The following is a 26,455-nucleotide window of genomic DNA, read 5'->3' on the forward strand; positions in this document are numbered from 1 at the left end:
CTACTGGGGTGTTCAATGAGCCCCTTTCTTAAGCTTTTATCACGTCGCAAGCGTAGTATTGGGATTATCGCAATCCAAAAGTCCAGGGTGATTGTATGCCTACAGTGGTAGAGTGTTTTCGTGGTTATAAACCAACCGAATACCCTTCCATATACAACCCATGGGTGACCCTACACCACGAGTGTCAGCCGCCTCAGTCAAAGTGACTCTCCGGATCACTCAGCAGCAGAAATCCCCGCGCCTAGCCAAGAGGTTCATGTCTGAGGCGCAAACTGTCTAACACCGCTCGATATATGGATCGAGACGAACACTGTTTGGAAGAACTCTCCAACCAACTCACACAATGTATGCGCTACTGAATGTACTGGCACGCGCACGCTTTATCGTGACTTAGAATCATTCTGGAAATGCATGTCACGAGAGATGTCTGCATTATTTGTCATATCCCTGAATAATCTCAGTCTGCTGCCCCTCGCTTATCTAGCTCGACTCGACCAGCTTCTTCACCACCATGGTGGCCTCATCAAGGACCTTCTCAAACTCAGAAACCTTGCCGGTAGGACCCACGATCGAGAAACGTGCTCTGAAAAGAAGGCGAAATTATTAGCTTCCATACAGGAAATTATCAACGGGGCGAAAACTCACTCTTGCTCTTCGATCGAGTAGCAAATCCATACACCTTCCGGGTCGATCAAAGAGAACGCCGAGTCAAGAGATCCTCCATCAGTCAATCCAGACATGATCAACTGAGGATAGGTCCTTAGCCAGACAGGATCTTTGAACAATGGGGCGACTTCCTCGTCGCTTGGCCACATGGTCTCTAACACATTCATTAGGCGGAAGTAATTGTCACCCTTGCCGGACCTCTGCAGGCCAGCAATGTAATCGTTCGCGGCGCGTATGAGCATGTCGCGTCGCTGTGTGGCGGGCATCGCTTCATCGCGCGCGGACTCACAGAACTCAGCCACGGACGGTAGCACACCCTGGAAAATTTCGGTGCGTCCTTTGTGGAAGTGTGCCATGGACATGGGTTCCCAAGAGGCAGGGTTATAGCCAAAGTAGAGCTTGCTGGCGAGTTGAATGGTCACATCAAAGACAGATTTGATCGGACATCCATGCTCCGCGAGGAAGTTTTTACCAAAGTGTGGCAATACTTTGTAGCCATATTCGCGACTAGACGTGGTCTGAAGGTGCTGTTCTCGCACAACAAGAATGTGCTCATCAATTTCGGGGCTGGTTGAGAGGGCGTACTCTTCCAGAACCGGCTGAGAGCCATTGGAAACGCCGTTGGTGCCGTTGATTCCTTCCTGTGCGTGTCCGTGTCCGTTGGTGGCATTGCTTGGGACATGGGCGTGAATGGCCTCATGGATCCATTCATTCATACGGTGCACGGTCAAACCATCAATCATCGAATGCTCCACCTGATATCCCGAGGAACCGTTCTCGAAAACTGTGAATTGGAGACCTTTGTCGTTCCATCGGTTGAACCCGTTGCCGAGATACGCCTGTCGAATCCGCTCGGAGTTAGTGGTTGGTGCGCCATCGTCAAGGCACATGACAAACAGCGCCTTTTCGATGACTTGAATGCTTTCGGCATTTTCCGCGCTTTGAGCGATAAGCTTCTCGCGATACTGTGCAAATGTTAGTACGCTGGCATGAAGTTCACGACTAGAAAGGGCATCACTTACAATGGCCCATCCATCACGATCGTCGTTGGTGAGAATTCCAGTCCAGAATCCTTCGTCCTGAACGCTGCTCAGAATGGCCTCGAACTGGGTTTGAATCATGGAGTACGAAGCTGCTTCGGAGCCATCCTTTAAATTGACTTTGAAGATGTGGCCTCGACGCAGTACCACGCAGTAGTCGTTGCCGGGATACTTTCTCATGCAATCAGCTTCAACGTGAGGCTCACGAGTAGTGTTGAAGAGCCACTGCCATGAATCCATGCAAGACGGGATATTGAACCACCAGTGGGCCTCGAGGTTGCCTGCATCCACAGCTTCCTTGAAGCGGAAGGCAGTTGTAGCGATCAAAGCAGCCCTATCTGCCTGGGGATGTGGAACGGCACTGTCATGATGTGTGGCAAAGAAGCTTTGAAGAGGCGCCAGCGGGAAGCGTCTCTTGAGGAACAAAGCATCCGTAAGGATATCGGCCATCCAGTTGTCCACATTGGGATCCTGCGACTTGCGTACGAGCTGATCGTACAGGTGACGCCCGGTACTATCATCGCGGCCAAACTGCTTGACCGCTTCACAGAGTGTTTGATATTCTTCCTCAGTGGCAAAGTGACGTGTGCCGTCGAGGATCATATTGAGAGCCTCATCAAGATCCATCAGCGGTTGCTTGGGAAGATCCTTTGCGTATCGACAACATTCAAAGCCGTGATTGGGGCAAGTACTTTCTTCCACGGCGGCCTGTGGCATGGCCGCTTCCTCATCTCCTTGCGGAGCTGCAGTGGTTCCGCGCAACTCATCGCTGACAAGCTTCGATCGCGATGCGATAGACTTTGCCAGAGCAACAACACTTGTAGCATCTGCAATCTCGGATGTTTGCAGACTGACCTGGAAGGTGCGGACCATCCAATTCTTCAACTCGATTGAAACCAGCGAGTCAAGTCCAAAGGCGGCTAGCGGTTGGTCGAGGTTGACGTCTTCCATTGCCCGGTCCATGAAAAGAGCGAATTTCTCCGCGATTGCATGTGTTATGATCTCTTGAGCTTCCGCAATAGTCGAGGCAGTCCGAATAGCCTTTTCTGTATCCACCTTTGCTGATGAGGCATCGCCGGACGACGTGCCGTCCGATAGATAAGGAACTTGACTGAACATTGGGTTGTTCAGTCCGAAAGTGTCCTGGACTGTCTCCATGGAGTCTCGGTCGAAGCCCATAATGGACTGTGTGCAGCCGTCTAAGGAGGCTTGAGGGCCCATGGCATACTCGAGGACCTTGAAGAGCTCCTCAAATTTGACCAGAATTGCACCTTGCCGCATCAGCTCCTGCTGGCGAATCGGCAACGAAGCAATTGCATCTGATCCGTCAATTGCACCCAGATTGAGAGAGATGTACCGGGTTCGAGATGTTCCTGCGTTAGCGTGGGCGAAGTAGTCCTGGAAGGCGTTCCCAGCTGAGTAATTGGCTTGGCCAGTCTTGCCAACGATAGAAGTGATGGATGAAAGCATGATGAAGAAATCCAGTTCAGCACCCTCAAAGCTTGAATGCAAGTTCAAAGTACCTTGAGTTTTGGGCTTAGTTGCGGTAAGGTAGTCTTCTGGCGTCATCAACTCGATTGGGTGATCCTAAGACACATAATTAGAATAGAAGGCACAAGGTGAAGACTGGTTAGTCACTTACCCTGAGCACCATTCCTGCATGAATAATTCCCTTAACTGCCGGGAGACTCTTTCTACAGAGTTCTGCAGCGTCTTTCATGGATGCTTGATCAATGACATCGCACTTGACGATGTGAAGCTGTGCTCCCAACTGAGCAAGCTCAGACTCGAATGCCTCTCGATCTTCATCGGACAGAACTCGCCGAGACAGAGTGACAACGTGCTTTGCACCATGCGCTGCCAGCAATCGACAGATCCGCTTGCCGAGATCACCGAGACCACCTGCTACGACATACGATCCAGCAGAATTCAACTGCAGAGGCTCGGGCTTGGCGACAACCGCTTTCACAACAGCGTCTGGTTGAATCTCGATGACGACCTTTCCAGTATGTTTTCGTGAAGCGATCAAGCGGAAAGCTTCCTCAATATTCGAGATTGGTATGGAGGTGACTGGAGCGACAGGAACCAACTCGCCGGATTCGAACAAGTTGATAACGGTGTTGAACTCCTCATTCATTCGCTCAATCTGGTTCTCGAACAGAACCACCAAGTCGACAGCTGCAAAAGTGATGCTTCGGTCGAAGGGGGCCATGCTGAGGTGGTTTCTCTTGTAAATGTCAGTCTTGCCAATTTCGACAAATGTTCCAAGGCGAGCAAGACATTCCCAGGAGTCGTTGAGCCATTCTCCTGAAAGCGAGTTCAACACGACGTCGACGCCCTTGTCGTTTGTAAGACGCAGAACACCGCTTTTGAAGGTCCTGGATCGTGTTGAGAAGATGTGATCTTCGGGAATCTTGTATGTGTCAACGAGGAGCTGGCGCTTCGTTGCACTGCCAACGGTAGCGAAGATTTCCGCTCCGATGTTCTGAGCAAACTGGATAGCAGCTTGACCGACACCGCCAGATGCCGCATGAATCAAAATGGTTTGTCCTTTTCGCAGACGAGCAACCTCCACAATACAGTGATAAGCCGTCATATAGATGATGGGAATCGATGCGCCGACGTTGAAGCTGATGGAGTCGGGAAGTCGACAAGACATGAGTCCCTTGACTCTAGCTCTGCTGGTGAACGGCTGGGCCCCAACTCCGGCCACTCTGTCACCGACCTTGTATCGACCTTCCATGCCTGCACCAACGGCTGTCACAATACCAGCCACCTCTCCAATCATGTTCACTCCCGGAAGCATTTGGCCGAGCGCAATGAAGACGTCCTTGAAGTTGACGCCGTATGCCCGCGCCTCGACCTCGATCTCGTCATCGCGAAGGGCCGATGATATGGTATCATCTTCAACGAAACGAAGACTGCTCAGTAGACCTGGCGTCTCTACGTGCAGCTTCAGCGCACGATCTTGCTGCTGATAGGGGAGAGTGTCAACTCTGTCCTCGCCGACCGCTCGATCAATCCAATCATTGAACTTGGTGTCTGGTTGAATTCGAGGAATCATGACCTTGCCATCAACGATGGCCAATTCGTGTTCTTGAGAACGGGTGGATTCAGACTCAGGCCAGAATGAGCTTTCCGCAATATCCACCATCTGCTTGACAAGATCTGGGCCACAGTTCTCAATGTCTTCCCGAACGTCGATTGTAATAAACTTGACACCTTCGTTCTCACGGCGCGCCACGCGTGCCATACCATTAATAAGTCCCCTCGCGGCGCTGTGAATTTGGTCAACCTTCTCTTGTCCGCTGACCCACAGCAGAGACTTGCAGTTGATGAAGAGGCTCTTCAGATTTTCAAATTCTTCGACTGATGGATCAAATAACAGAGCGTTGTCCACATCATCAAGGATGATATACGTGATATCCTGCTGGATGGAACGAGGATCGAAAGAGCTAATTGCACAGCTGTGACCTCTTCCCCGAAGGTCTGATGTCATATCGTTGGCCAATTGTGTGAATGCAGTAGACCAAGCACGGAGAGAGAGAACTTGAACAGTGCCAGTATGCTTGGCTTTAGTGACCTCTTTCTGGTCCACGGCAGTGGAAACGATCATAACAGATCGCGACTTTGGACCTTCGTTCTCGCTGTTCATAATATCTCCTCCGCTGAAGGAGCTTTCCAAGAGGCGACTGTGCCACTCAGACTCGGAAAGCAGAGGAGAGTTTTTACGATCGTCTTCCGCCGCCCACCAACTAGATAAAGTCAGTCACTATCCAACATGAAATGAGAACGAGGAAAACATACCCAGGCGAGACTCCAAATATCAATTCAGTCGACAGGGCAGGTGGTCGGACTAACTCGACCATCACCAACTTACCACCTGGCTTTGCCAGTTGTCGCAGTCGCTTCAAAGAAGCATCGACATTTTTGACAGTGTGAAGAGAACAGGTTGCGACAATCATGTCGTAGACTTCATAATCAAATCCTTGATCTTTGAGATCTGCATCGAGATCCAAAGTTTTGAAGTCCATCGCATGGTTCCATTTCTGGAAATGGGGCTTCGCACGCTCTAATGCGTCCGCTGAACGATCCGCAAGATCAAATCGATCGACCATGAGACCTTCTGGCCTGTCGATTGCGCGCAATAGTGTGGCCGTGCATTGTTCAATGCCGGCTCCAAGGAAGAGGACCTTCATGTGAGGCCTCTTAAATACAACCGACTTTATGTAATTGACCATATCCTGGTGGCAAAGTGAGAACAAATCCTCAACATAATATCGCGACAGAAGATCGTCTTTTTGAATTAGCTCGGCAGCATCAGTTTCTCCAGTCAAGACAGAGCCTAGATGAAGGCCGATTCGTGAAAGAAGCAGGCCCTCAACGCCGGAGGCAATTGACCTTTGGAGTACAAGTTCTTCCTCGGCAGGAGTCAACGCAGCTAGCATCGACCTCCGAACATCCGAATAGCTTGAGCTCTGCATCCACTCGAGTAGCCTATGCAGGTGTGTTGCGTTCGGAGGCACTGTCTGTTCCGACATCTGGGCCAAAGCGTCTCGAATGTAGAGCGCTGCTGCACGCTCGTTCAAAGCGACGATTTGCTCAAAGGTCAATTTCTCGGTAATCTTGTGATGCTCCGAGACAGAAACGGATTCCAGAGCCGGCTTCTGAATTGATGTGCTTGTGATTGAGGTTCTCGCGTCCTGAAGCTGGCCTGAGCTAATGAATGCTGCGTCAGGCTGCCACTCCATTCGATAATTCATCTTTCGATGGAAGGGGGTCTCTTCGCTGCTAGTTTGTGCTTCTCCAATGGCTTTCAACTGCCAGTCTTGAACGTGCATCACAAGAGAACGTTCTCCGTCAGCATTCTGTTGGAAGGCGTATGTGTTTCCCGAGGCCGAGCGTGTCCCCTCAGGATTAATCTCCAGAGCAACAAGCAATTCGTCCGCCGGAGTGGATGTAATATCCGAAGAGACCACGATATCACCAAAGAAGGTCGCCATGAGTGGCGCATTGCTACATTCTTTCTTGAAGAGCACCACAGCAAGATGGTTCAAGGCATCGAAAAGGGAAGGATGGATGACGTGAGGTTGCATGAATTGACGAGGCATGCACGAAACGACATCAGGAACAGCTACCTTCGCCCAACCTTGGTGATTGCCGAGCTGCATCTCAGTCATGCAAGTGAATGTTGGGCCAAAGTCATTGCCCGACTCGCGAAGAGACCTGTAGAAGTTCTCTGGGGTGATTTTCTCATCGAAGTGAGAAGCTTCTCTGATTTCTTGGAATTTGCGCTCGAAAGAAGAAACCAGATACTCCTGCTCGCGCGAGCCTTCGACCTCGTCAATCTTGGAATCCATCTCCACCGCAATTTGTCCAGAGCAGTGCTCGTTCCAAGACCCAGAGCCTTCCGCAGAATAGGAGAAGACTCTGAAAGCCTCCCACCGACTGCCATCACTGGTCTTCACGCGACTCAAAGTCAGCTGCACTTCGACGTCGGGGATGAAACTGTCGGGTCTCTGATCAGGAACCATGATGGGCTTGGAGAGGATCACGTTCTTCAAGTGGAATTTCGATATCCGCCCTGATGTCTTTCGAAGCTGAACAATCTGCTTCATTGCCTCGATCGCCATACAGAGGTAGCCCGTTCCGGGGAAGATAATGAAGTCATCAACAACATGGTGCTTCAGCCAAGGCAGAGTGTCGACATTGAGATGGTAGCGCCATCGCGGCTCGTGAATCGTGCTTGCTACATCTAACAAGCCCAGCAAGTCATGGTAAGGGAATTGCCGCAATCGATGATCACGACTGAGCCGTGACTCGTGCCAGTATGATAGTGAGTGGTCCCATGGATACGGGCTCAGGTCTCCAATAGCCGTCCATCGTTTAGCTCCCTTCAGAGACAAGATCTGTTCAAATTGTACACCGCAGCCTGCCTCGAACAGCTTTCCCACCAATTCGAGAACAGAGTGAAGGGCATGCTTGCCGCGAACAAGGGCTGAGCCGTAAGTAAATTTGAAGGACTTCACGCTCAACTTGGCCATGATTTGTCGGATAGGGCCTGACAAAGCGCCGTGGGGGCCGATTTCAGCGAAGAAATTAGCCACGTTGCTCGACGACTTCGAACGAGCCATGTCCTCAGCTAGCAGCTGAAGAGCATCATTGAATCGCACTTTTGAAACAAGGTTCTCCGTCCAGTAAGAAGGACCGAAATCGGTGACCTTCTTTCTTCCTGTCACGGAAGAATAAAAGGTCGCACCATTCTGCGGAGTTCCGGTGCCGATATGCTTCAGAGACTCAAGGTACCGATCGGCGATCTTTTTCATGTGATGAGAGTGATATGCGGTGTCCACCTTGAGCTTTCTGTTGAACGCGGATTGGGCGTTCAAGATTTCGCTCAATTCGTCGATCCCGGGCTCGTCCCCGGAGATCGTTGTACTGCTAGGGCTGTTTACACAAGCCACAGTAACTAGGCCATTCTTCACTTGTCGAATGAATGGTAGAACATCACTCTCTCCTAGGCCAACAGCCAGCATGGATCCTTTCACAGAGTTGGCTTTCTTGGCTGCGGTTGAACACAGTCCTCGGCGGTAAGCGCTGCAAGAAAGAAGACAACTCAGTCAGCAATGCTTGAAATGTCGCCATATGGGGAAACTCGGAGTCTTACATTTCGATTGCGGCTTCGTGGGTCAAAGCACCAGCCGCATAGGCTGCGCCGATCTCTCCGGAGCTGTGACCGCAGACATACTGAGGGAGAACTCCGAAGGCCGTAAGCAAATCAACCATTGCAACTTGAATCGCGGTCGTCAGCGGCTGAGAGAGCTCGCTGTCGCTTACTCGAGTCGTTTCTTCATCCTTGGAGAGCTCGTCGACTAGGCTCCACTGGGCTCCATAGGACTGAATCAATTCGTCCGATCGAACAATGGAGTCCTTGAAGACGGATTCTGAATTGATGAGCTCTCGACCCATGGCGAACCATTGCGCACCTTGTCCAGTGAAGACGAACGCCACCGACACAGAGTGAGGAAGCTTTGAAATACGAACATTCTTTGGCTCGAGGGCTGAAACCAGTTCATCGGAGGTAGAGGCTACCACGCTAAAGCGAAGCGGTAAAAGTGACCGTCGCGCGTTCAGAGTGTAGGCAAGATCGAGAAGAGTTTCCTCATCAGCGTTCTTCTCCCGAATCCAGTCTTGTACGTTCTTGGCAGCTTCAAGTAGAGACTTTTCGGAAGTCGCGCTCAGCACGAACAGTTGAGGGTCCGGCGGAGGGCTTGATGCACTGCTGTGCTGCTCCGAAATGCCGTTTGGCTCGGAGGCCTGCTTGTCTTCATTGGATATGCCGTTCGTCTGGGGCTCTTCCTGCAGGTGAGCTGAGAAGGTGCCGTTCGTCTTCTTATGTTCAGATGCTTCATGATTTCGTTTTGGTGCTGGTTCAAGAATCACATGGGCGTTCGTTCCACCGTACCCGAAGCTGTTTAATGAGACTCGACCTGGGCCTGGTTGTTCAGGCTGAGGCAGTGGAGTCAACTCCAAGGGAATCTGCGAGAACTAGTCAGTACATGCGTCCTGTGAGTGATGGACCACTTCTCAAGATTCTGCCCACCTTGATTTTACGCTCGTCAAGCTTGAGACTCGGCTTTGGTGTTTCGAGGTCAATATTGGGAGGAATCATTCCTTTTTTGATGATCATGATACCCTTGATTAATCCGGCAATGCCACTGGAAGCTTCCAAATGTCCGATGTTGGATTTGACTGATCCGACATAGATATCTGATTGTCGCTCGGTATCCTCACAGAAAACTTGGTTGATGGAGGAAATTTCGGCATTATCACCTGGAGTTCCTCTGAGTCAGTTCCCTTCAGCTCATTCAAGAGATGATTAGCTTGAATGCTCCGCTTACCTGCTTGGGTTCCCTGGAAGTGATGTTAGCATTGGTCTGAGAGCTAGTATCACAGAAGAAGAGCGTTCAACACTCACGGTACCATGAGCTTCCACATAGACTGTGCTACGGGGGTCCACGCCAGCTGACGAGTATACCAATTTCATAAGAGCAGCTTGAGCATCAGGGTTGGGCAATGAAATGCCTGCCGTCTTGCCGTCTTGATTGAGTCCTGAATTGCGGATGACAGCGTGAATGGGGTCTCCGGCGGCAACAGCGTCGTCTAGGCGCTTGAGTACTATCGTACCAACGCCTTCGCCTCTAGCATAACCGGAGCCACGACTGTCAAAAACAAAGCATCGACCGTGTGGGTTGACCATTCTAACAAGTATCAGCAAGATGCACGACTTGAAGATAGACAGGGAGAAATAATCCAGATTGAACCAAACTCACCCCACTGTACTCATGGCAATGGCCTGGTCTGGGTGAAGAAGAAGCTGAGTTCCTCCCACGATTGCCATGTTTGATTCTCTGGTCCGGAGATTCTGGCAAGCTTGGTGAAGTGCTACCATACTTCCGGACTATTATCCATTGACAAGTCAGCTTCTTCATTCTTTCACAAAGACCTTCACTTGTTACTTACGCATCCTGTGTCAATTGTGGCGGAAGCGCCCTTGAGATCAAACAAGTACGAAATGCGGTTTGAGACGACCGCCTCGCCTGTTCCAGTGATGTGCAATTTTGTGATTTGTGGGAGATCCTTGAAGCCCATGCGGTCATAGTCTCGGGCGTATAGTCCAACATATACGCAAGTATTTGAGCCCTTGAGGCTCTCCAACGGAACGCCAGCATTCTCCAGTGCCTCATATGTTGTTTCGAGCAGAATGCGCTGTTGCGGATCCATTGCATGAGCTTCATAAGCCGCGATATTGAAGAACTTGGCGTCGAAAGCACCAATATCTTGCTCGAGGAAATAGCCACTCTTCGAGTTGAGGGCTTCTTTTGCTTCATTGTGTGGATGGTAAAACGATTTCCAGTTCCAACGTTCTGCAGGAACCTCACCCCATCCACTGCGACCTTCTGCGAGCATTTCCCACAGTTTCTCAGGGCTGCTGGCTCCTCCGGGGAGTCTGCATCCCATGCCGATGACGGCAATTGGGGTAACTTCAGACATGACGGGTGTGTATGTATGTATGTGATAGGAACAAAAATCCAAAATTGTAGTGTGATGAGCTAGAGAATTGGTCCAAAGATCCTCCTATCTTCGACAGGTCAGTGAAGAATGTCGTGATTCTTCAAAACCCTTGTCGAACGCCAGACCTGGTAACATATATAGTCTATCACTCTCGATCCCTCTCGGTATCAATAGCAACCTTCCTTTACCTTATGGGGGCCGGTTTTTCCACCTAATCTCCCGTCCACCGGAGAGAATCCACTCGCCGTCTATTTTCCAACTACCTATTGTGGTAACATCCACTTGTGCAACGAACAGACCGGCACGTCTAGGGCATGAGCCATCTCCAGATGGCTCGAGGGGCTTTCGTCTGACCATCATCCATCTCCCGAAGTCGTGAAGTCTCCGTGTTGGATTGATATTGCTCTAGATTAGCGCCTCCAAACTTTCCATCGGCTATCAACATTGGCAGGTAAGATAGAGCCGTCTCACGACCTATTGTGCGTGGACTCGACACCTCCACCTCGTCGAATACTGAAACCAGCTAAGCACAAAAAGTACTTCGCCCCCCGATCAGGCGGAGTATCTTCCGTATAGATTTAAGGCAAACACGGACGAAAAAGCGGGCTGATGTTGCTATTCCGAATGAGCTGGATAGATCTGGCTTCATCTCTACAGCTTATCGACTGCCAAACGGCAATGTTTACCTAAGACCTAGTCCGGAAGAAGACTAGACACGCCTCCACATGGCCGTGGTCTGCATGGCGGCGCGTGCTTCTCTTGGCGACTTGCACCGGAGTTCGCTATCTTTGCTAGCGCTGATGCGGAGACTAACTGAAGTCGAGCTAAGCTCTTGATTCAGAGCGGGGAAAGACCGCGATATCTTCCACAAGTCTATTCTGTCTGATGAGGTTTCATTTCCTGGTCCGCCTATTGGGGGTGATCTAGATCCACATTGAGCTTACATGCAGAGATGGGATTCACGGAGTGAGGTGTCCAGCAGATAAGCGGGGACAACTTGTGGCGAGAATGGTCAAGAGAAGCTACTACTGGCTACTACTGGGTCCCTCGAGCACTGGTAGCATCGCTTAAGATCACCGAGCTGAATTTAGGCAAATTGAGGCTGTGAAATTGTGAAGTGGAAAGCCGGCCAATTGCCGAAGCCACTCTAGAAGCCACTCTAGAAGCCACTCTATGTCTACATACACGAGGATATTTTCAAAGTCGAAGAGGGCGAGAAACATCCAATTCACCAGCACAACAACAGCGTTGCCGTCCGAGCCAGTTCGGATCCAGCGATTCTCTCTCAGTCTTTGAGAAACAAAGCCCGCTTCGTGGCTTCTTTCCTCCCGGTTGGTTCCTGCCGGGGAAATCAACGCTTACCATTGTAAGGGACAGAGTGCGTTGTGATGTCCTGCATCATGGACTCGTTGCTTTCGTTCTTCTTACCCCAATGGAAGGATGCCTCTTTCCAGACGCCATCAAAGGCAAGACCAGGATGGAACACGATCAAGATAATGCACGCCAGCAGAACCATAGCACCGTCCAAGACCATGAACAAGACTTCGTTCTGGGCCAACCTGCCCCGGAATCCTCCCGAAAGCTCCACTACTCGATACACCGCTCGAATGAAGAGCAAGATGGTCGCTGCTGCGAGGGCGTACAGGAATAGCTTAAATCGAGAGGAGTGGCGCAGGGTGGCATAGTTCGGGTTCAGTCGATTCTGACTCTTTCGAACCCTCAGGAAGTATTCGAAACAGAGAGAAATGAAAACCACTAGGCTGATCACCTGAACTACTAGTCCGGCGACCATGATATGAGTACCTTGATCGATCTAAATGGATGCAATAGGTGCCCATGTCAACAATGATAACTCTTCTCGGATTTCTTTGGGTAAAGGGACAAAAGCTCTCACCTTCCATTGTTTGACTGCAACTGCTGCCATGCCTCCTCCAACGGCAATCACCACCAAAGCAATCAGATCAAAGCCGCTGAACAGGAGAGTGTACGTTCGTGGCCGAATCCGACTGATTACCTCGCCATAGACGACAACGATGCGCGAAAGCGTCAAGTAGATTGCCGCTGCCGTAAAGCACGGCGCGATAGTCGTGCAAATGAGGTACATGAGAAACGCGTTCTTGCTGAATGGATCATTGTGTAACATAATCCGTCCAACATACCCAACCACCTCGCCCACCAGCCCCGTCACGAAGCAAAAGGTGAACAGCTTGACCTTGTGGCGGATCCCCAGATAGATGGCTGGAGCCGCGAGCAGGCCAAAGGCCGCTGCCATGAAAGCATTGCCGCCGATCGAAGGCTGATAGTGAACGTAGCCCCATTCGATCGGGCAGTTCTTGAGCGTACACACCAATGGAACTGCCATCGCGCCGACCGTCTTTAAATGCAAAACAGAGGATCGTCTTCAAGATTTCGTGGAGAGAGAGAAGAAGCCCGCACTTTGTGTCAAGTATCAGCCAGGGCCTTGCTTTGCTCGAAGAAGATGAACAGGATGATAGTCTTCCTTTAGATCATCACAACCGTCGATACCCTAACGCGTTGTATTGACGTCCAGATCAGACACCTCTCAGCTCATCCAGTAAGACAACCGGCTAAAGCGTCTCAACCCTAGTCAGTCAAGTCGCTCGGACGTTCACCTCCTCCCAGGGGAAGCCTTTGAGATTCGCTATCAGAGAAGTAGCCCCCGTTGGTGGCGTCAGGGTTCCCCAATCTATCACGGGCTAGACGGGCCATTCCCGATCTTGCGATGATCCTTGTTCGACGGCGGAGACCCATTCCTCCCCAATCGTGGGGACAATCTGCCGCATGTCAGCAAAGCCAAGTTTGGGGAAACGGCCAGGGAGGAGTAAAACGGAGAAGCAACGGACCGTTCACGATTCTCGAGAGAGGAAGCGACCTATGGGGATAGCGCTCGGTGGATGTCTACTACTTGTGTGAGAATCCTGTTAATCAAGTCATGCACGGCAAGGGAAATCAGACACTCAGACCATGTAAGCGCTCGTGACAATGAATCGCTAATTGCCCAACACTAGCAGAATCTAAGTAAGCCTCCAACGAGAGCACTTCAGGTGCTCATTAGTGTCGGCCGATTCCGTGACCGAAATGTCACTTGGTCGTCTTACGGTCTGCACTGAAAAAGGAAATGCTTTAGTCTTGTCTCTATGATTAAGACCTGGTGAATCTCTCAGATTGATTGCGAACAGCAAGAAACACATCACAAAAGTCACAAGACGTTTCTCCATGGAGAAGTCTACAGAGCAACAACGCTGGAGAGATCCATTTGCCGGAGAACCACCACGCGACCCAAGTCGTACTTTGCAGGTGATTGGAGCTGGACTCCCTCGCACAGGGACCATCTCGTTAACACTGGCGTTGACCTGGGCCTTACATGGCGACGTATGTCACGGAGGCTCTGCTTGCCTCCGTGGAAAAGAGCGTATGCATGCATCCCCTGAGAGTACAATACTTGGAAAGACTGAACTCTTCCCATACTGAGACGTCTTTCCCGATAGATATCATCAAAGGATGGACCAAGTGTTTGGATCCTCCCAAGGATGTCTCACAAGAGGAAGTCGACAAGACCCTGAAAGACTTGCTCGTCGGCTATGTTGCGACAACCGATGCACCTGCCATCTTCTTCGTCGAAGAGCTGGTTCGGCTGTATCCTGATGCAAAGGTGGTGTGCACGACTCGTGAGCCCACTCGATGGTGGGAGAGCTACCAAGAGCTCATTAACACCCTGGACAACCCCCTGTTCATCCTGCTGCAATTGGTGCAACCGACGCTGCGCTATTCGCTCGCTTGGAAGTTGGCAATTGTGAAGCGCAGGCGCCAAATATACCCTGCAGAGCTTGAGCCTTTGGGCCCTCGTAAGTAACTCAGTTGATGACTGTGAAATATGTGCCACTTGAGTCTTCTCTTACGATTGTCTACTACTGCAGATTTTATGGAGCTTCACTCAGATTACCTCAAGCGAGTCGTGCCCAAGGATCGATTGCTTTTCTTCGATATGAAGGAGGGCTGGGAGCCACTCTGCAAGTTCTTGGACGTTCCCATCCCCGAAAAGCCTTTCCCTCAAGTCCATGATCGGGCCTCGATGAAGTCCAGCTGGGCTCCGTATTGGTGGAGAGGCGCTGCAATCTGGCTAACTATTCTGGCCGCGGGCTATGGTCTGAGTCAAGCGGTCTCTTACGCCCGACTTCGGATGCACTCGTAGTAACTAGTGCGTGGATAGATTCCCAATGTATGAATTCTTTTTCCTTTCTCACATTTTCGTATTCAGCCTAGAAGTCGCGAATGCGACGTGTTGGGCGCAATGCCTAGATATGGAAGAACAACAGCCATCCTTGCGCTATCAAACTCTGAAAACTGTCTTAGACTTTGGGCTTGCCGGGTGGACTCGCCGGTTCCCTGCGATCAAAGGATTCTCGAACACGTCAAGATTTAGCATTCAAGGGAAAAAAGAACAAGTCGACAGTGAACCATGAATTCTCAGATGAGGCGAGGCTGCCCTAGTGTTGAGCTTGGACCGACTAATTCGACCGGCTTATACCCGAAGCGTAAGCGCTAAGAGCTCCTCATTCGTCTATAGCTTCTCGACTCCGTCTCGTTTGGGGTAAATCTTCCACCACTATAGAGTACAGGCCTGCGACGAGGGGGCCAATGCATCAAGGTTGTGGCGGGCCGCTTTCCGAAGAATTACTGGCTCTGTCCGTGTGGACACCGATCTCTGTCCCCGGAGCAGGAACCCTGTCATCCTCAATCCGCCGCCTTTCCATCCCCAGGCTAATTACCGATGCAAGAGCAGTGGCCCCAACGGGCAGGAGGAAAGCGGTGGTGATGGCGGAATTCAACGCCTCCTTGACGGAGGGAATCACCGAAGCTGCGACCGACTCATTAGACCATGCACCTTCCAAGACCCCTGAGCGGATCATTTTCCCAGGATCAACTCCTGGGATCCCTTCCAGACGACCAGTCAGCTGGTTTAGGAAGATACTCTGCGCTATGCTGATTCCCACCGAGGAACCAAGCTGGCGGAAGAAGACCTCCAGTGCACAAACTGTGGGCATGTCAATTGCGGGGGTCACCACCTGAACACCGATGAAGGTGACTTGGATGGCCGTGCCGAATCCTGAGCCAGCCAGGATCTGCGTGCCCAGCCATCGGCCAACGGTGCTATCCACTCGGAGGATGGTGTACATTGCACTTCCGGCGACATAGATCACTGCACCTGCCCACATGAAGGGCACATAATACCCAGTGGCGGTCATGCCGAACCCGGCTATTAGAATGGCGACAGTGCTCGCGATCGTCGAGGGCAACATATTGACTCCGGAGATTGTCGCATCGGTGCCTTTGACGCCTTGAAACCAGATCGGGAGGAGATAGGCGTGTGTGACGACTGCCACGCCGTACAGTCCGGAAAAAATGCAGCAAACCGCGACGGTCCTCTGTCGCAGAAGACGAAGTGGAATGGTCGCCCTGTATCAATCAAATCATGGTGACAATGTTAGTAGTCTTCAGCGATAAGTAGCTCTGCGCCATTGTCTCAAATGCAAAAAAAAGGCTTCGCTTCAACGTCCCCAGTCATCGTACCTTTCCTTGCGATACGCCTGTAGGCCAATGAAAGCCACACACAACACCGCAAAGCCGACCAGACAGCCCCAAACCCGAGGCGCGGACCAGGGCTCCGTCGAGCCACCCCATTGCAGCCCCAGAAATAAGCAGACGAGACTTGCCGCTAGTACAGAGGCGCTTGCCAGATCGAGACGATTCACCTTCTCCTTAAGTGGCAAATTAGCCATTTTGCCGGGTTTGCGCTGAAGGAAAAAGATGACGATCACAGCCGCAATGAAACCGAAGGCTAGAGCATTGTTATTATTGTTAGTTTCATTGTTCATCTTGTGACTTTCCATCATGCTTGGCAGTTTCATGTAGGTGAGTCTCCCGGTCGTTTTCGTTTTGCTCTCTGGGGACATTTCGACATTTCGATATTTCGATCGTTGGAACTTGGAAGTAGTAGTGCACACTCACGTAGATTGATCCAGAAACAGAACCGCCAAGTCAATCTCGAATCGGTCAGCAGTCCACCCACAGTCGGCCCTGCGAGCGTTGCGACTGAGAACAGGCCAGTCATGATAGCCATTCCTCGAGGGCGACTCCGTAGTGGAACAACTTGCCCGAAAATGGCCAGATTGCCCGTGAGCATCCCTGCTGCTGCTGCGCCTGCGATCCCGCGGCCCAGGATCAGGACGGCGGAGTTGGGTGCCACGGCGCATATGACCGACCCGACTTCAAAGACAAGCAGAGACAGGAGAAAGGTCACCTTTGCTTCAAAGTAGATGTAGACGCGGCCAAAAGTCGGCTGCAGTGCCATCTGGGCGAGGAGATAGGCACTGGCATACCAACCGATATCATCGACCGAGTTGAAGTCGCTGGTGATCCGTGGAATGGCGGTTGCTTATTGCAATTCTTTAGTAAAGATCGCAGGAAGCCAATACTCCTATTCGCATAGGACCATTGTTTCACAGAGGAATTGCAAGACCTCACCGAGAATGCTGCCGTCAATTCCCAACATGATACCGGCCATGATAAAGGCGGCCGAGATCATGTATAGGCGAACACCTTGGACGTAGTTTTTGGCCTCGTCCGTGGCACCTGCTTCCCCGTCAGGCCGGGAAGACTGATGCTGTGCATCTGGAGCCTCCACGATTCTCTTTTCAGAGGATCCAGATTCGACATCTTTAGCTTCTTGAATAGCCTCTGCTTTCGCCGTGTGAGAAGTTTTTTCATCCCTATCTCCTCGTCAGAATAGATTCCACCCTGCGACAGGATTGGGGACTCGACGAACTCGTGGACAGCATGATCCTGTTGAGTTGGATCGCTCATCGAGACGCAAATTTCGAAGAATGAAGACCAATCTCAAATTGAGCTCGCAGGCTTGTCGCAGATATCGTCAAGGCTCCCAGATAGGCATTGGCAAGGATCGAGCATAAGCCGCGCTGCAACTCTGAGCTTTGATCCACCCTCTCAGGTGCTAGGGCTGACTGGCTTCTTACATGCATGGTGGAGTGTAGAAGCCCCCCAACGCGGGGACACTGCCATTCTCCGTGCCATATTCGGGTAGCTCATCGAGTGCTCGGGGATCTTAGACATCAAAATGCTGTCTTTGCGACATGATAAGCAGGTTGAACTTGGCGAAGCTGGCGGGGTCGAGCTAATGCCAGCAGACATCACTCATTCCGGCCGTCGCCACTTCTGAGATGAACAGAGAAAAGGGGATGAAGAATTATTATGTCGTGAGCTAAAACACAACGCAGACGAGACGTCTCACTTCCGACGCCAACAACCACAAAGATGTCTGCCGAGGAAACCACAGTGCCCGACCAGATCATTCCATTCCACCTCTGGGATGATGTGCCTTATGCGCGTAGTGTCTGTCTCAACGTGACTCTGCGCTTCGATGAAGTTCTCGACCACCTCAAACTCGAGCGGGCCTTGACCGAACTTTTCCAACGGTCAGAGTGGAGGAAGTTGGGATCTCGCGTTCGTGAGAATGTCAGTGAAGCAATTGCTCTCTATTTCTATCTTGCGCCCCACAAATGTGAATAAAGAACACAAAGCTCACATGCCGAACCTGTAGGCTTCTGGCAGGCTGGAGTATCACCTCCCCGTGCAATTCTCCAGCGACAGACCAGGCTTCGGCTTCTCAACAGCTCAGCATGATATGCCTATATTGTCTCACCCACAAGCCTCCAGAATGCCCAGCAAGCCCCAAACACACGGGATCCATGTTTTGGGCCGAATGTCCAGCTTCACTTCAATCACGAAACATCCCAACGCTCCATGCGTACTCCAGGACTACCTCTCTGCCGATGTACCCCAGCTCTTCATCCACGTCTTGAAATTCACGGATACGACCTTGATCACCGTCACATTCCCACATACTCTATTCGACGCAATGAGTCTGTCTTACTTCCTCAAAGCCTGGACATCCATTCTCTCAGGACGTAAAGACCAGGTACCGCCATTCCTCGGCTTCAATGAAGATGTCTTCGCAGCCGCATCCGAGCCCGTACCCGCAGAACAACACGTCCTCTACAATCAAACCTGCGGGAACTTGAAACTCGGCGTCTTTGCATTCTGTCGAGAATGGGAAGCCTACTGGTACCCCCAAGTTGAGGACAGGGCCGTCGTCATCCCACACGCCTACATTGAGCGCCTACGGGCAAAAGCTCTCAAAGAACTTCGAATCCAGACACCCAAGGGCTTAGGTCCGGACTCAAATCCTTCCAATGAGGTCTTCATCAGCGAAGGCGACATCATTCTCGCCTGGCTCTGCAAAGCTCTCGGAATCGCCATGGACGCGTACCCATCCACCCAGGTCTGCATAGCAAATGTCTTCGACGCGCGGTCCATACTCGGGATCTCCCAGCGTGGCGCGTACATCGGCAACGGCACTATCCCATGCGTGACAATTCTCAGAGCTCAGAATCTCCAAGAGGATCCCGTAAGCTCGTTGGCTCTGCGCGTCCGTCAGTCACTGCTCGAGCAACGTGACAAATCGCAGGTCTATGCCATGGACGCGATGCGGAGGAAAGCCAAGAAGGAGACTGGGTTTCTACCCGTCGTGGGAGACCCACGCCATATTCCGATGATGGGCACGAATTGGTACCGTGCGCGGCTTTTTGATCTTGATTTTTCGGCGGCGAGAGTGAGGGTGGATGACGGTCTGCGAAGTGAGAAGCCGTGCAAACCTGTTTATATCAACAATGCGGGGCCGGATCCTCTAACTGCAAGGTCTATAAGAAATTTCTTCACTGTCATTGGCAAGGATGGTGACGGAAACTGGTGGTTCCAGATCTTAGCTCGTGCGACAGCATGGAAAAAGATAGAAGAGGTTCTTCATGAATTGGCGGTAGAGGTTTAAAAAGACTTTCTCGGATGGTCAAGACAAGAGTTTGAATTCTGGGTCTTTGTTCAGTAGAATAATGGAGGGAATAAGAGTGCAATGTGACCGGTCGAGCAAAATACAATTAGTAGTGTTTTTCCGCCTGAGTACGCCCCCGGTTGTTCATCTCCGAAAATGAGTGGTCAAGCTCCCATGAAACTCCAATTTCCAGCCAAAAGTCGACAAGTCGGCCTTCAAAATCACGCTAACGATCCAGTGGGCTCTTTCAGGAGTCCGCGCCCATTATACCACGAATACTCGTGTCCAGAGCACCGGATGGAGGAACAGAGGGGCATATACAGCCTGGCGGGATGGCCATGTTCGTGGACGTATTGGACGAGACCGAAGGCACAATACGTGGAGAACGGCCCATCGCACGCGCAATGATGGTCGCGGGGCTTGCAGCAGCACCTTCACGAGCATGCAACAAGCCGAAACGCAAGAAGACCTCAGAAATCGTGACCAGAATAGAGATGATGATAAGAACAATAATGATCCACGTTTGATCTGCAGGAGAATGTCAGTGCAAGGTCCACCTGGAACACAGCTGGGTATTACGTACGGGAAGTTCGATTATCGGCGATCGAATCAGACAGGATTTCGGCGAGATCCAAGAACACCCGACAGCGCTCGTTTAAGACTTGAATCCGCGGCTTGATCTCCAGGTACTCGCGCACAGCGATATATAGGGGGTACAAGTTAGGCTCACTCTCCCAGAAGAAGTTCGGAACGTCGAGCATGTTCGAGGCTGGGTGTAGTCGAACAATTGTTAGCAATTTGGGACACAACAAATGAAAACAGCCATCAAAATCTGGGGTTTGGGTTATTACATAGATTGACCTCCACTCTGCTCTTGAAGAGACGGCCAAGAATTCGAAACACTTCCTCGCGTTTCATTCCAAGTTTGCCCGTCGTGGCCAGACGACGCGGGACGTCCTTGGCATCTGCCATCTGGCGAGCCATGACTTCTTCAAAGAAACACAATTTCGTGCTCTGTGAGATGCCATGACTGATAGCCAGCTTGATCATGTGATCTCCACTGCGAAGAGTAATCATGTCGTTGTACACACGAGGTCGTGAGATCTCGGTCGAATATTCGAAATGGAATTCCTCGGTCTCGAAGTCCTCTTCGTCCAGAGGCATGGTCGCTAGCGGAATGGGGATGCCAGTTGCCGAAGACGTGGCAAAGGCAAGATCTGCCAGCAGATCCTTCTCTTGTCGCTCCGTAAAGTTCCAAAACACGACCACTCCGTAGGTGAAGACGAACATTTCGGCAACGTTGTAAAGAGTCCGGGCAGCAGGGGTTTCCGGAATTGGGGGTGTCGTAGAGGTGATAGGGGGAGAATTGCGTTCTCTCATACGAGATTGACCGTCGTCGGAACTGTGGCGACGCCGCCGGGGCCGTGTCTCCGCTGCGTTCTGAGACTGTTCACTCTCAAGTTGAGCGCCACTGCTTTGCGCCCCAGAATCGGCATCTGTGTTCTTGTGCCTCCCGCCCTGGCCTGGTGCATCTTCCTCGGAAATGCGATCCATGTAACCAGCGCGATGTTCACTCTCCGTGCTGCGGCCCCCGTCTTCGCCAGGTGAACGCTCATCATGATGCTCATGCTCATGCCGGCCATGACCAACAACAGAATGCTCTTCCGCTTCCTCTAGGAAGTCGTCATGGTGATCCCTCAACTCGTTCCGCTCAATCTCCTCGTCAAGCAAGGACTTGCCGCCAGGGATCTTCAGCACCGGACTACTCCGCAAGCGGTATCCATCATCACCCGGCAGCAAAGGCAAGTGATACGCCGTGTACAGGCAATCATCATACAGCTTCGTGCGGGCCCCATGCACATCCTTGACAAAAGCTGCCACAGAGCCCATCTTATACGCCTGTGCCGTACAGTAAGCAGTGACCCGCGCAAGCTTCTCAGTTCGTCGCGCCTTGGGCAACCGTTCCGCGTAACTCTTTGCCCGCTCAGGTCCAATCCGCCGCCTTCTTGTCGTCTCCTCTTCGGCCAACAATGGCGCAACATCATTATCGATTCCAAAATCTCCTCCAAGTCGCTTCTTCACCAATAGTTGTTGCCGGATCGCTTCGGGATCAATGCGCTGGTTTCGCGCAATGCGCTGAACAAGTTCCTCGTCGACCAATTCGTCCTGACCCTCGCCATCGTCTTGCTCGCCATCGTCCGTCTCGTCGACTTCGCCAGTATCCGGAAGCAGCACCAGCTTCTCGCTGACTTTTGTTGTCCGCGGAGGAAGCCGTGGCTGGGCGGCGAGGCGGCCACCTTTTGTGATGGAGTTTACCGAGGCGCTCGTAGAGCTACTCCCACCGGAGCTTGAGATCAGTCCACCGGCAGCCGAGGCAAGTCGGCGGGAACGCGAGATGGGCGGCGGCTGGCGCCGCTGTTGAGATGGTACGTCCGAGGCGTATTGAAGAACATTGTCAACCGTGATGAAGCGTGTGGCAGGAGATCGACGCTGCCGAGGGGTTGGTCCGGATTGTTGATCGCGAGAGTCGGTGACCTATGTTCAAGCATGTGTGAGCGCTATATTCCACCCGACTGGAAGCAGACGCAAGAGTGTAGCTTTATGAAACCAGCATTCTTTTCACTGTCACATCCTTCCTTCGTTTCGTCACGTCGATCCAGGCAGGAATTGGGGCCACGGCTTGAGCTTACCAGAACGGTCGGGCTACGTTGGCTGGTTCCCCGACCATGAGCTGGGGGAGTCATTTTCGCGCGCCTCTTGTTGAATCAAGAGGGTCTCCCAATGGTTCTTGCAGAAAGCCTTCGCGAGAAAGTTAGCGCAACCAGAAGATCGACCTGCTGCGAATGTGGAATGGCTTAAACCGTCGTGCTACGCGGTTTGACCATCATCAGTCTTGCTGTCAGTGGTCTCAGTTTCCCCATTTGCGCTAGACCCTTTGCGGAGTAGCGTGATGGGACTTTTGAGATGACGTAACCAGGGTGAGCTTACCGTCTCGTTACTGTAAAGTGTAAACCTGCCAAATTCTAAACCATCAAGTACTTTACAGGAAGCCTTGGCACTGGACGACGGAGTCCACCGATAGCCACGTGGCGGATCAGCCAATCACACTCTGCTTGTCCAGGACGGCACCACGGAACCATGACAGTTGCAGATGCGAGGATCCGGGGTAAGCTCACTGCCTGATGGATCGGCATGACGATCTGGGTCTTGCAGATCGGATGGGAGATACTGCCATGACTACAAGTCCTCTATTTGTGGCTTCATTGAGTAAGTCTACCTTCACATTGATGGATGTGAGTCACGTACACAAAAGATATCTAGTAACGGAAGGCAAACACACGCGGAGACGGAACAAGGACTTGATTGAAAGCGAAGAACATTTTCTGTTGGTATCAACTGTCGACGCAGACTTTTTCAGAGTTAAGGTAAGACACCGGTATTCATATCATCGATTTCGAAGATGCACCGAATGCGGAAAATGCAGAAATATCACATCCATGAGAAACGCCCATTATTTAGTCTGTCGAGTACAAAAATGTGGATGTTGGCCATTATCGTCCAGTTCAAGGAACAATCGACCACAAAGGGGGAATATGCTTGTTGGAAAATCAGGTGAAGTCATGGGGAGGTATTTGTGGGAATACAAAGGAAAAATAAAAGGGTGGAGGACAAAATGTCATCTTCACCATGCATAATTACGGGGAGAAAAGTCCTCACATGAATTTGGAGGGAAAATGGACTCGTTCTCAGTAGTAAATGGCCGTCACGAATGGGAGCCATCGCGAAGCTTTCGGTCTTCCTCCCAGATTTCGTTCTTCATGCGAGTCAACTGCTCATGCCATTTCTCCAACTTGGAAATGGAGTCCGGTGAGGGATTAGATTGAGAGGCCAGAGACTCATGCAAGGAATGGTATCTCGCGTATGCTCTTTTGAATCTTTGTGACTTGTCCCACAGCCGGCGTTGTGCAACCTTGTAGCTCATTGGTGGTGATGCACTGCCTGTGCTACCGCCACTCGAAGTACTGACAGCTCGGCGGCGCTTGGAGTCGTTGCTATTGGGCGCGACTCGAGCACCAACGTTATTTGGGGCTGTCGACTTCTCAGGCGCAACCTTGCGCTTGAGAGGATTGACGGTAACAGGGGCTCCCTTGGCAGCACTAGCACCCGGTCGATTGGCAGTATCCAGCGCAGGCACGCCTCCCGGGACTTTGGACCGGCCAAGTTGAGAGATAAGCGGGGAAGAGGACGAGGAGCTCGAGGACTGGTTGTGGCTGTCGGAGCGACTCCGACCAATTGCGTCAGATACACTAGTCGGAGGGGACGTCAAGGGCGAGGGTTTGCTGGGGGACGTGGAGAATCGTGAGGAAGGAAGCCTCTTGCCCGCGGCTTTCGCAGCGTCCACTTGCGGGCCTGGAGCGTCAGCCTTGAGACGCTTCGGCGCCGAAGCCACTGATGGCCGTTCCTTGGGACGGGGTTTTGCCACGGCCTGCGTGGCCTTCTTTGCCGGGGACTGGGTCGGCTGCCCTGTCTTCTTCGCCCCATTCGTCTTGACGGGCTTCGATGAGCGATCAGCTGGTGCCGAGGTCGGGGCAGGAGAAGCATCCTTTGCAGACGCGGGAGGGGATGGAGCATCAGGTATCTCGTCATCGTCAGAAACATCGGAGTCATGCACGAACTCTGCTGACTTGTACTTCGTGTCAGTGGGAGGAGCCTTGACGGGGGCTTTTCCGCCCGTCTTCTTGGTGATCCGGCCGGTCAAGGTGCTGTTCACATTTTTGTTTTTGGCCGGTCGCTTGGTGGAGTCCTTCTCCGCGCGTGCTTTGGCTGCGGTCGCCTGTCCCGGTTTCTTGGTGGCAGCGGAGGTAGAAGCAGCCTTTGAGCGATCTGTTCCACTACCAGCGGCATCGGCATCTTTCCGATTGTCGACACCGTCCGCGGCCGTTCCAGATGTCACCGGCTTTTTGCCAACCAAGCCGCTTTGCAGGTTGAGTCTGGACAGGCATTTACCTTTGCCACGCTCCTCCTTGGGCAGCAGTCCCTGCCATAGCTGATCAGATCGCGACAGGCGCATGCGATCGAAGGCGGAAATAGCCTTGTCAATGGCAGCCTGTCGGTCATCTTGGCTGGGGTACGGAAAATTCCACACGTCAAGATCCTTGTAGAATTTATCCTTGAGATCGTACTTTTCTCGATCGATGCGGTTCTCGGCACCATATTTCTGGACCAAGGCGGTGCAGTCCTCGATGGAGGATCGAGTTTGCCGGGCCAAGAACTTGGTCGACACGGGCCGAATCGCAAGGAGGTGAATCAGCGGGGTCCTCAGTGCCTGGAGGCGAGCGTCGTTCTTCGCCTGTGAGGACGGCGCCGAGGTTGCCGTCATGCCGGGCAAAGGAGACCCTGGCGGTCCAAAAGACGGACTCGGTGGGAGCGACCGGAGGGACTCCTCATACAACCGATCTTTCTCGGTCATGTCTTTGGACTTGAGACCAATATTCAAGAGCCGACTAGGGGTGCCTCGTTTCAGAGCATTCAACTTGGCCGGATGAATGATATGGGTTGACTTGGAAGCCTTGCCCTCCTTGAAAGCATTGAGACTCTGCTCCAGATTAGCCAGGGCCTGATCGGTCCCGGCGGTATCCTCCCGGGCTTTCTCGACCTCCAAGCTGTGGCTCAAAATTCCAGCAAAGTAGAGATTCTGCTTATCGTCGGAGGCATTGTAGATCTCGGATCGGTGGGTTTCGGGATACGCATGGAAGGATTGTGATTTATTGCCGTAGTGAAGCGACGGGTGCTTGCCCATGCGAACCTTGACGGCCGCACCGTCCGTTCGGAGACTCGATATCAACTCATCCAGGGTATGTTGTGCCAGATTCAGCCGCATGAATTGAACGGGTTTGGCGACTGCATCACCCGGCTGATCTCCCGGGCGGAGAGTCAACCCGGTCTCGGGGATCTCCAGACTGGCCATCGTGAGAGAAGAGGAGGTGAGAGTCCCCCTCGATCTTCGTGAAGGTGAGACTGAGATCTCACTGAAGGGCTACTCCGTGGACTGGAGGGAAGTCGGCTGGCAGCGTGAGGGCTGCAAGTCAAGCGGCCAACTGCACGGGCAAGTGAGGCAACGCCGGCATCAGATCGAGTAGCCGAGGAGATGGTGCCGGCAAGTGGCGAGGACAACAGGAGGTGGAGTTTCGAGCTGAATGATGTGAATGGATTGCAAGAGGGTAAGAAAGCTATCTGGCTAGTAGATGTCGTGGTTTTGCAAGAGGAAAAGAAAGAATGGCAATCGGGCAAGTGAGAGAAAAGAGGTGAGTAAGAGAGTAGAGAATGAGGAATGAGGAGAGGACGAGCAAGGCGAAGCGGAGAGTGGGGAGGGCGTAGCGTAGCTGAGGGGGGGGGGGGGAAAGTCGGGTGGTCCTGGGCGACCTCCGGTGGACTGGATTGGACTGGACTGGATGTATTATTGTATTACTCCGAAAGGTACAGTACCTTGGGTAGCGGTTGACCGGAAGGTGAGTGTACATAAGGGTACCGACCCAAAGCACCAGGGTCTGGAGGACAGGCAAAATCCCACCTGGTGCAATAAACTTCAGGACGAAGAGTCTGATCGAAGTAACCATGAATGAGGTTAACCAGTCTTGCTCTGTCCAGGTTCAAAAATGTTAGGCTTCAAATGAGGTTGAGGTACGGCGAAGGCTGAAGCGCAGACGCCGGACAGGACCACATCCTCCACGCACGTCAGGGGATTAGC

At 52.0% G+C, this 26,455-nt stretch overlaps 7 protein-coding genes across 7 annotated transcripts; 2 read left to right on the forward strand and 5 right to left on the reverse strand.

Moving 5' to 3' along the window:
• Window positions 1-480: 480 nt before the first annotated feature.
• N7539_005268 (Highly reducing polyketide synthase sdnO) lies at window positions 481-10,760 on the reverse strand (the record flags this gene model as incomplete). Its single annotated transcript, XM_056934870.1, has 11 exons — window positions 481-583; window positions 646-1,631; window positions 1,689-3,293; window positions 3,349-5,461; window positions 5,514-8,303; window positions 8,374-9,245; window positions 9,310-9,539; window positions 9,608-9,620; window positions 9,685-9,967; window positions 10,040-10,167; window positions 10,230-10,760. 11 exons carry the CDS (start codon window positions 10,758-10,760, stop codon window positions 481-483), a joined length of 9,654 nt encoding a protein of 3,217 aa, XP_056790064.1.
• A 1,372-nt stretch (window positions 10,761-12,132) lies between these two features.
• Window positions 12,133-13,143, reverse strand: N7539_005269 (RTA1 domain-containing protein; the record flags this gene model as incomplete). Its single annotated transcript, XM_056934871.1, has 2 exons — window positions 12,133-12,594; window positions 12,676-13,143. 2 exons carry the CDS (start codon window positions 13,141-13,143, stop codon window positions 12,133-12,135), a joined length of 930 nt encoding a protein of 309 aa, XP_056790065.1.
• Window positions 13,144-14,018: 875 nt separating this feature from the next.
• N7539_005270 (sulfotransferase family protein) lies at window positions 14,019-14,994 on the forward strand (the record flags this gene model as incomplete). The annotated part of the gene is made up of 3 exons (XM_056934872.1): window positions 14,019-14,214; window positions 14,291-14,647; window positions 14,720-14,994. 3 exons carry the CDS (start codon window positions 14,019-14,021, stop codon window positions 14,992-14,994), a joined length of 828 nt encoding a protein of 275 aa, XP_056790066.1.
• A 451-nt stretch (window positions 14,995-15,445) lies between these two features.
• N7539_005271 (MDR family MFS transporter) lies at window positions 15,446-17,666 on the reverse strand (the record flags this gene model as incomplete). Its single annotated transcript, XM_056934873.1, has 5 exons — window positions 15,446-16,259; window positions 16,374-16,641; window positions 16,812-17,237; window positions 17,328-17,572; window positions 17,629-17,666. The coding sequence occupies 5 exons, from the start codon at window positions 17,664-17,666 to the stop codon at window positions 15,446-15,448; spliced, it is 1,791 nt and encodes a 596-aa protein (XP_056790067.1).
• A 468-nt stretch (window positions 17,667-18,134) lies between these two features.
• On the forward strand, window positions 18,135-19,707 carry N7539_005272 (uncharacterized protein; the record flags this gene model as incomplete). Its single annotated transcript, XM_056934874.1, has 2 exons — window positions 18,135-18,335; window positions 18,421-19,707. 2 exons carry the CDS (start codon window positions 18,135-18,137, stop codon window positions 19,705-19,707), a joined length of 1,488 nt encoding a protein of 495 aa, XP_056790068.1.
• Window positions 19,708-19,954: 247 nt separating this feature from the next.
• On the reverse strand, window positions 19,955-22,451 carry N7539_005273 (RMD1 family protein; the record flags this gene model as incomplete). Its single annotated transcript, XM_056934875.1, has 4 exons — window positions 19,955-20,235; window positions 20,291-20,476; window positions 20,559-22,242; window positions 22,398-22,451. 4 exons carry the CDS (start codon window positions 22,449-22,451, stop codon window positions 19,955-19,957), a joined length of 2,205 nt encoding a protein of 734 aa, XP_056790069.1.
• A 1,019-nt stretch (window positions 22,452-23,470) lies between these two features.
• N7539_005274 (uncharacterized protein) lies at window positions 23,471-25,675 on the reverse strand (the record flags this gene model as incomplete). Its single annotated transcript, XM_056934876.1, has 1 exon — window positions 23,471-25,675. The coding sequence occupies one exon, from the start codon at window positions 25,673-25,675 to the stop codon at window positions 23,471-23,473; it is 2,205 nt and encodes a 734-aa protein (XP_056790070.1).
• Window positions 25,676-26,455: the final 780 nt, after the last annotated feature.

The sequence above is a fragment of the Penicillium diatomitis genome, assembly GCF_028827545.1.
Source record: "Penicillium diatomitis strain IBT 30728 chromosome Unknown utg000005l_segment0_segment0, whole genome shotgun sequence".
NCBI lineage: Eukaryota > Fungi > Ascomycota > Eurotiomycetes > Eurotiales > Aspergillaceae > Penicillium > Penicillium diatomitis.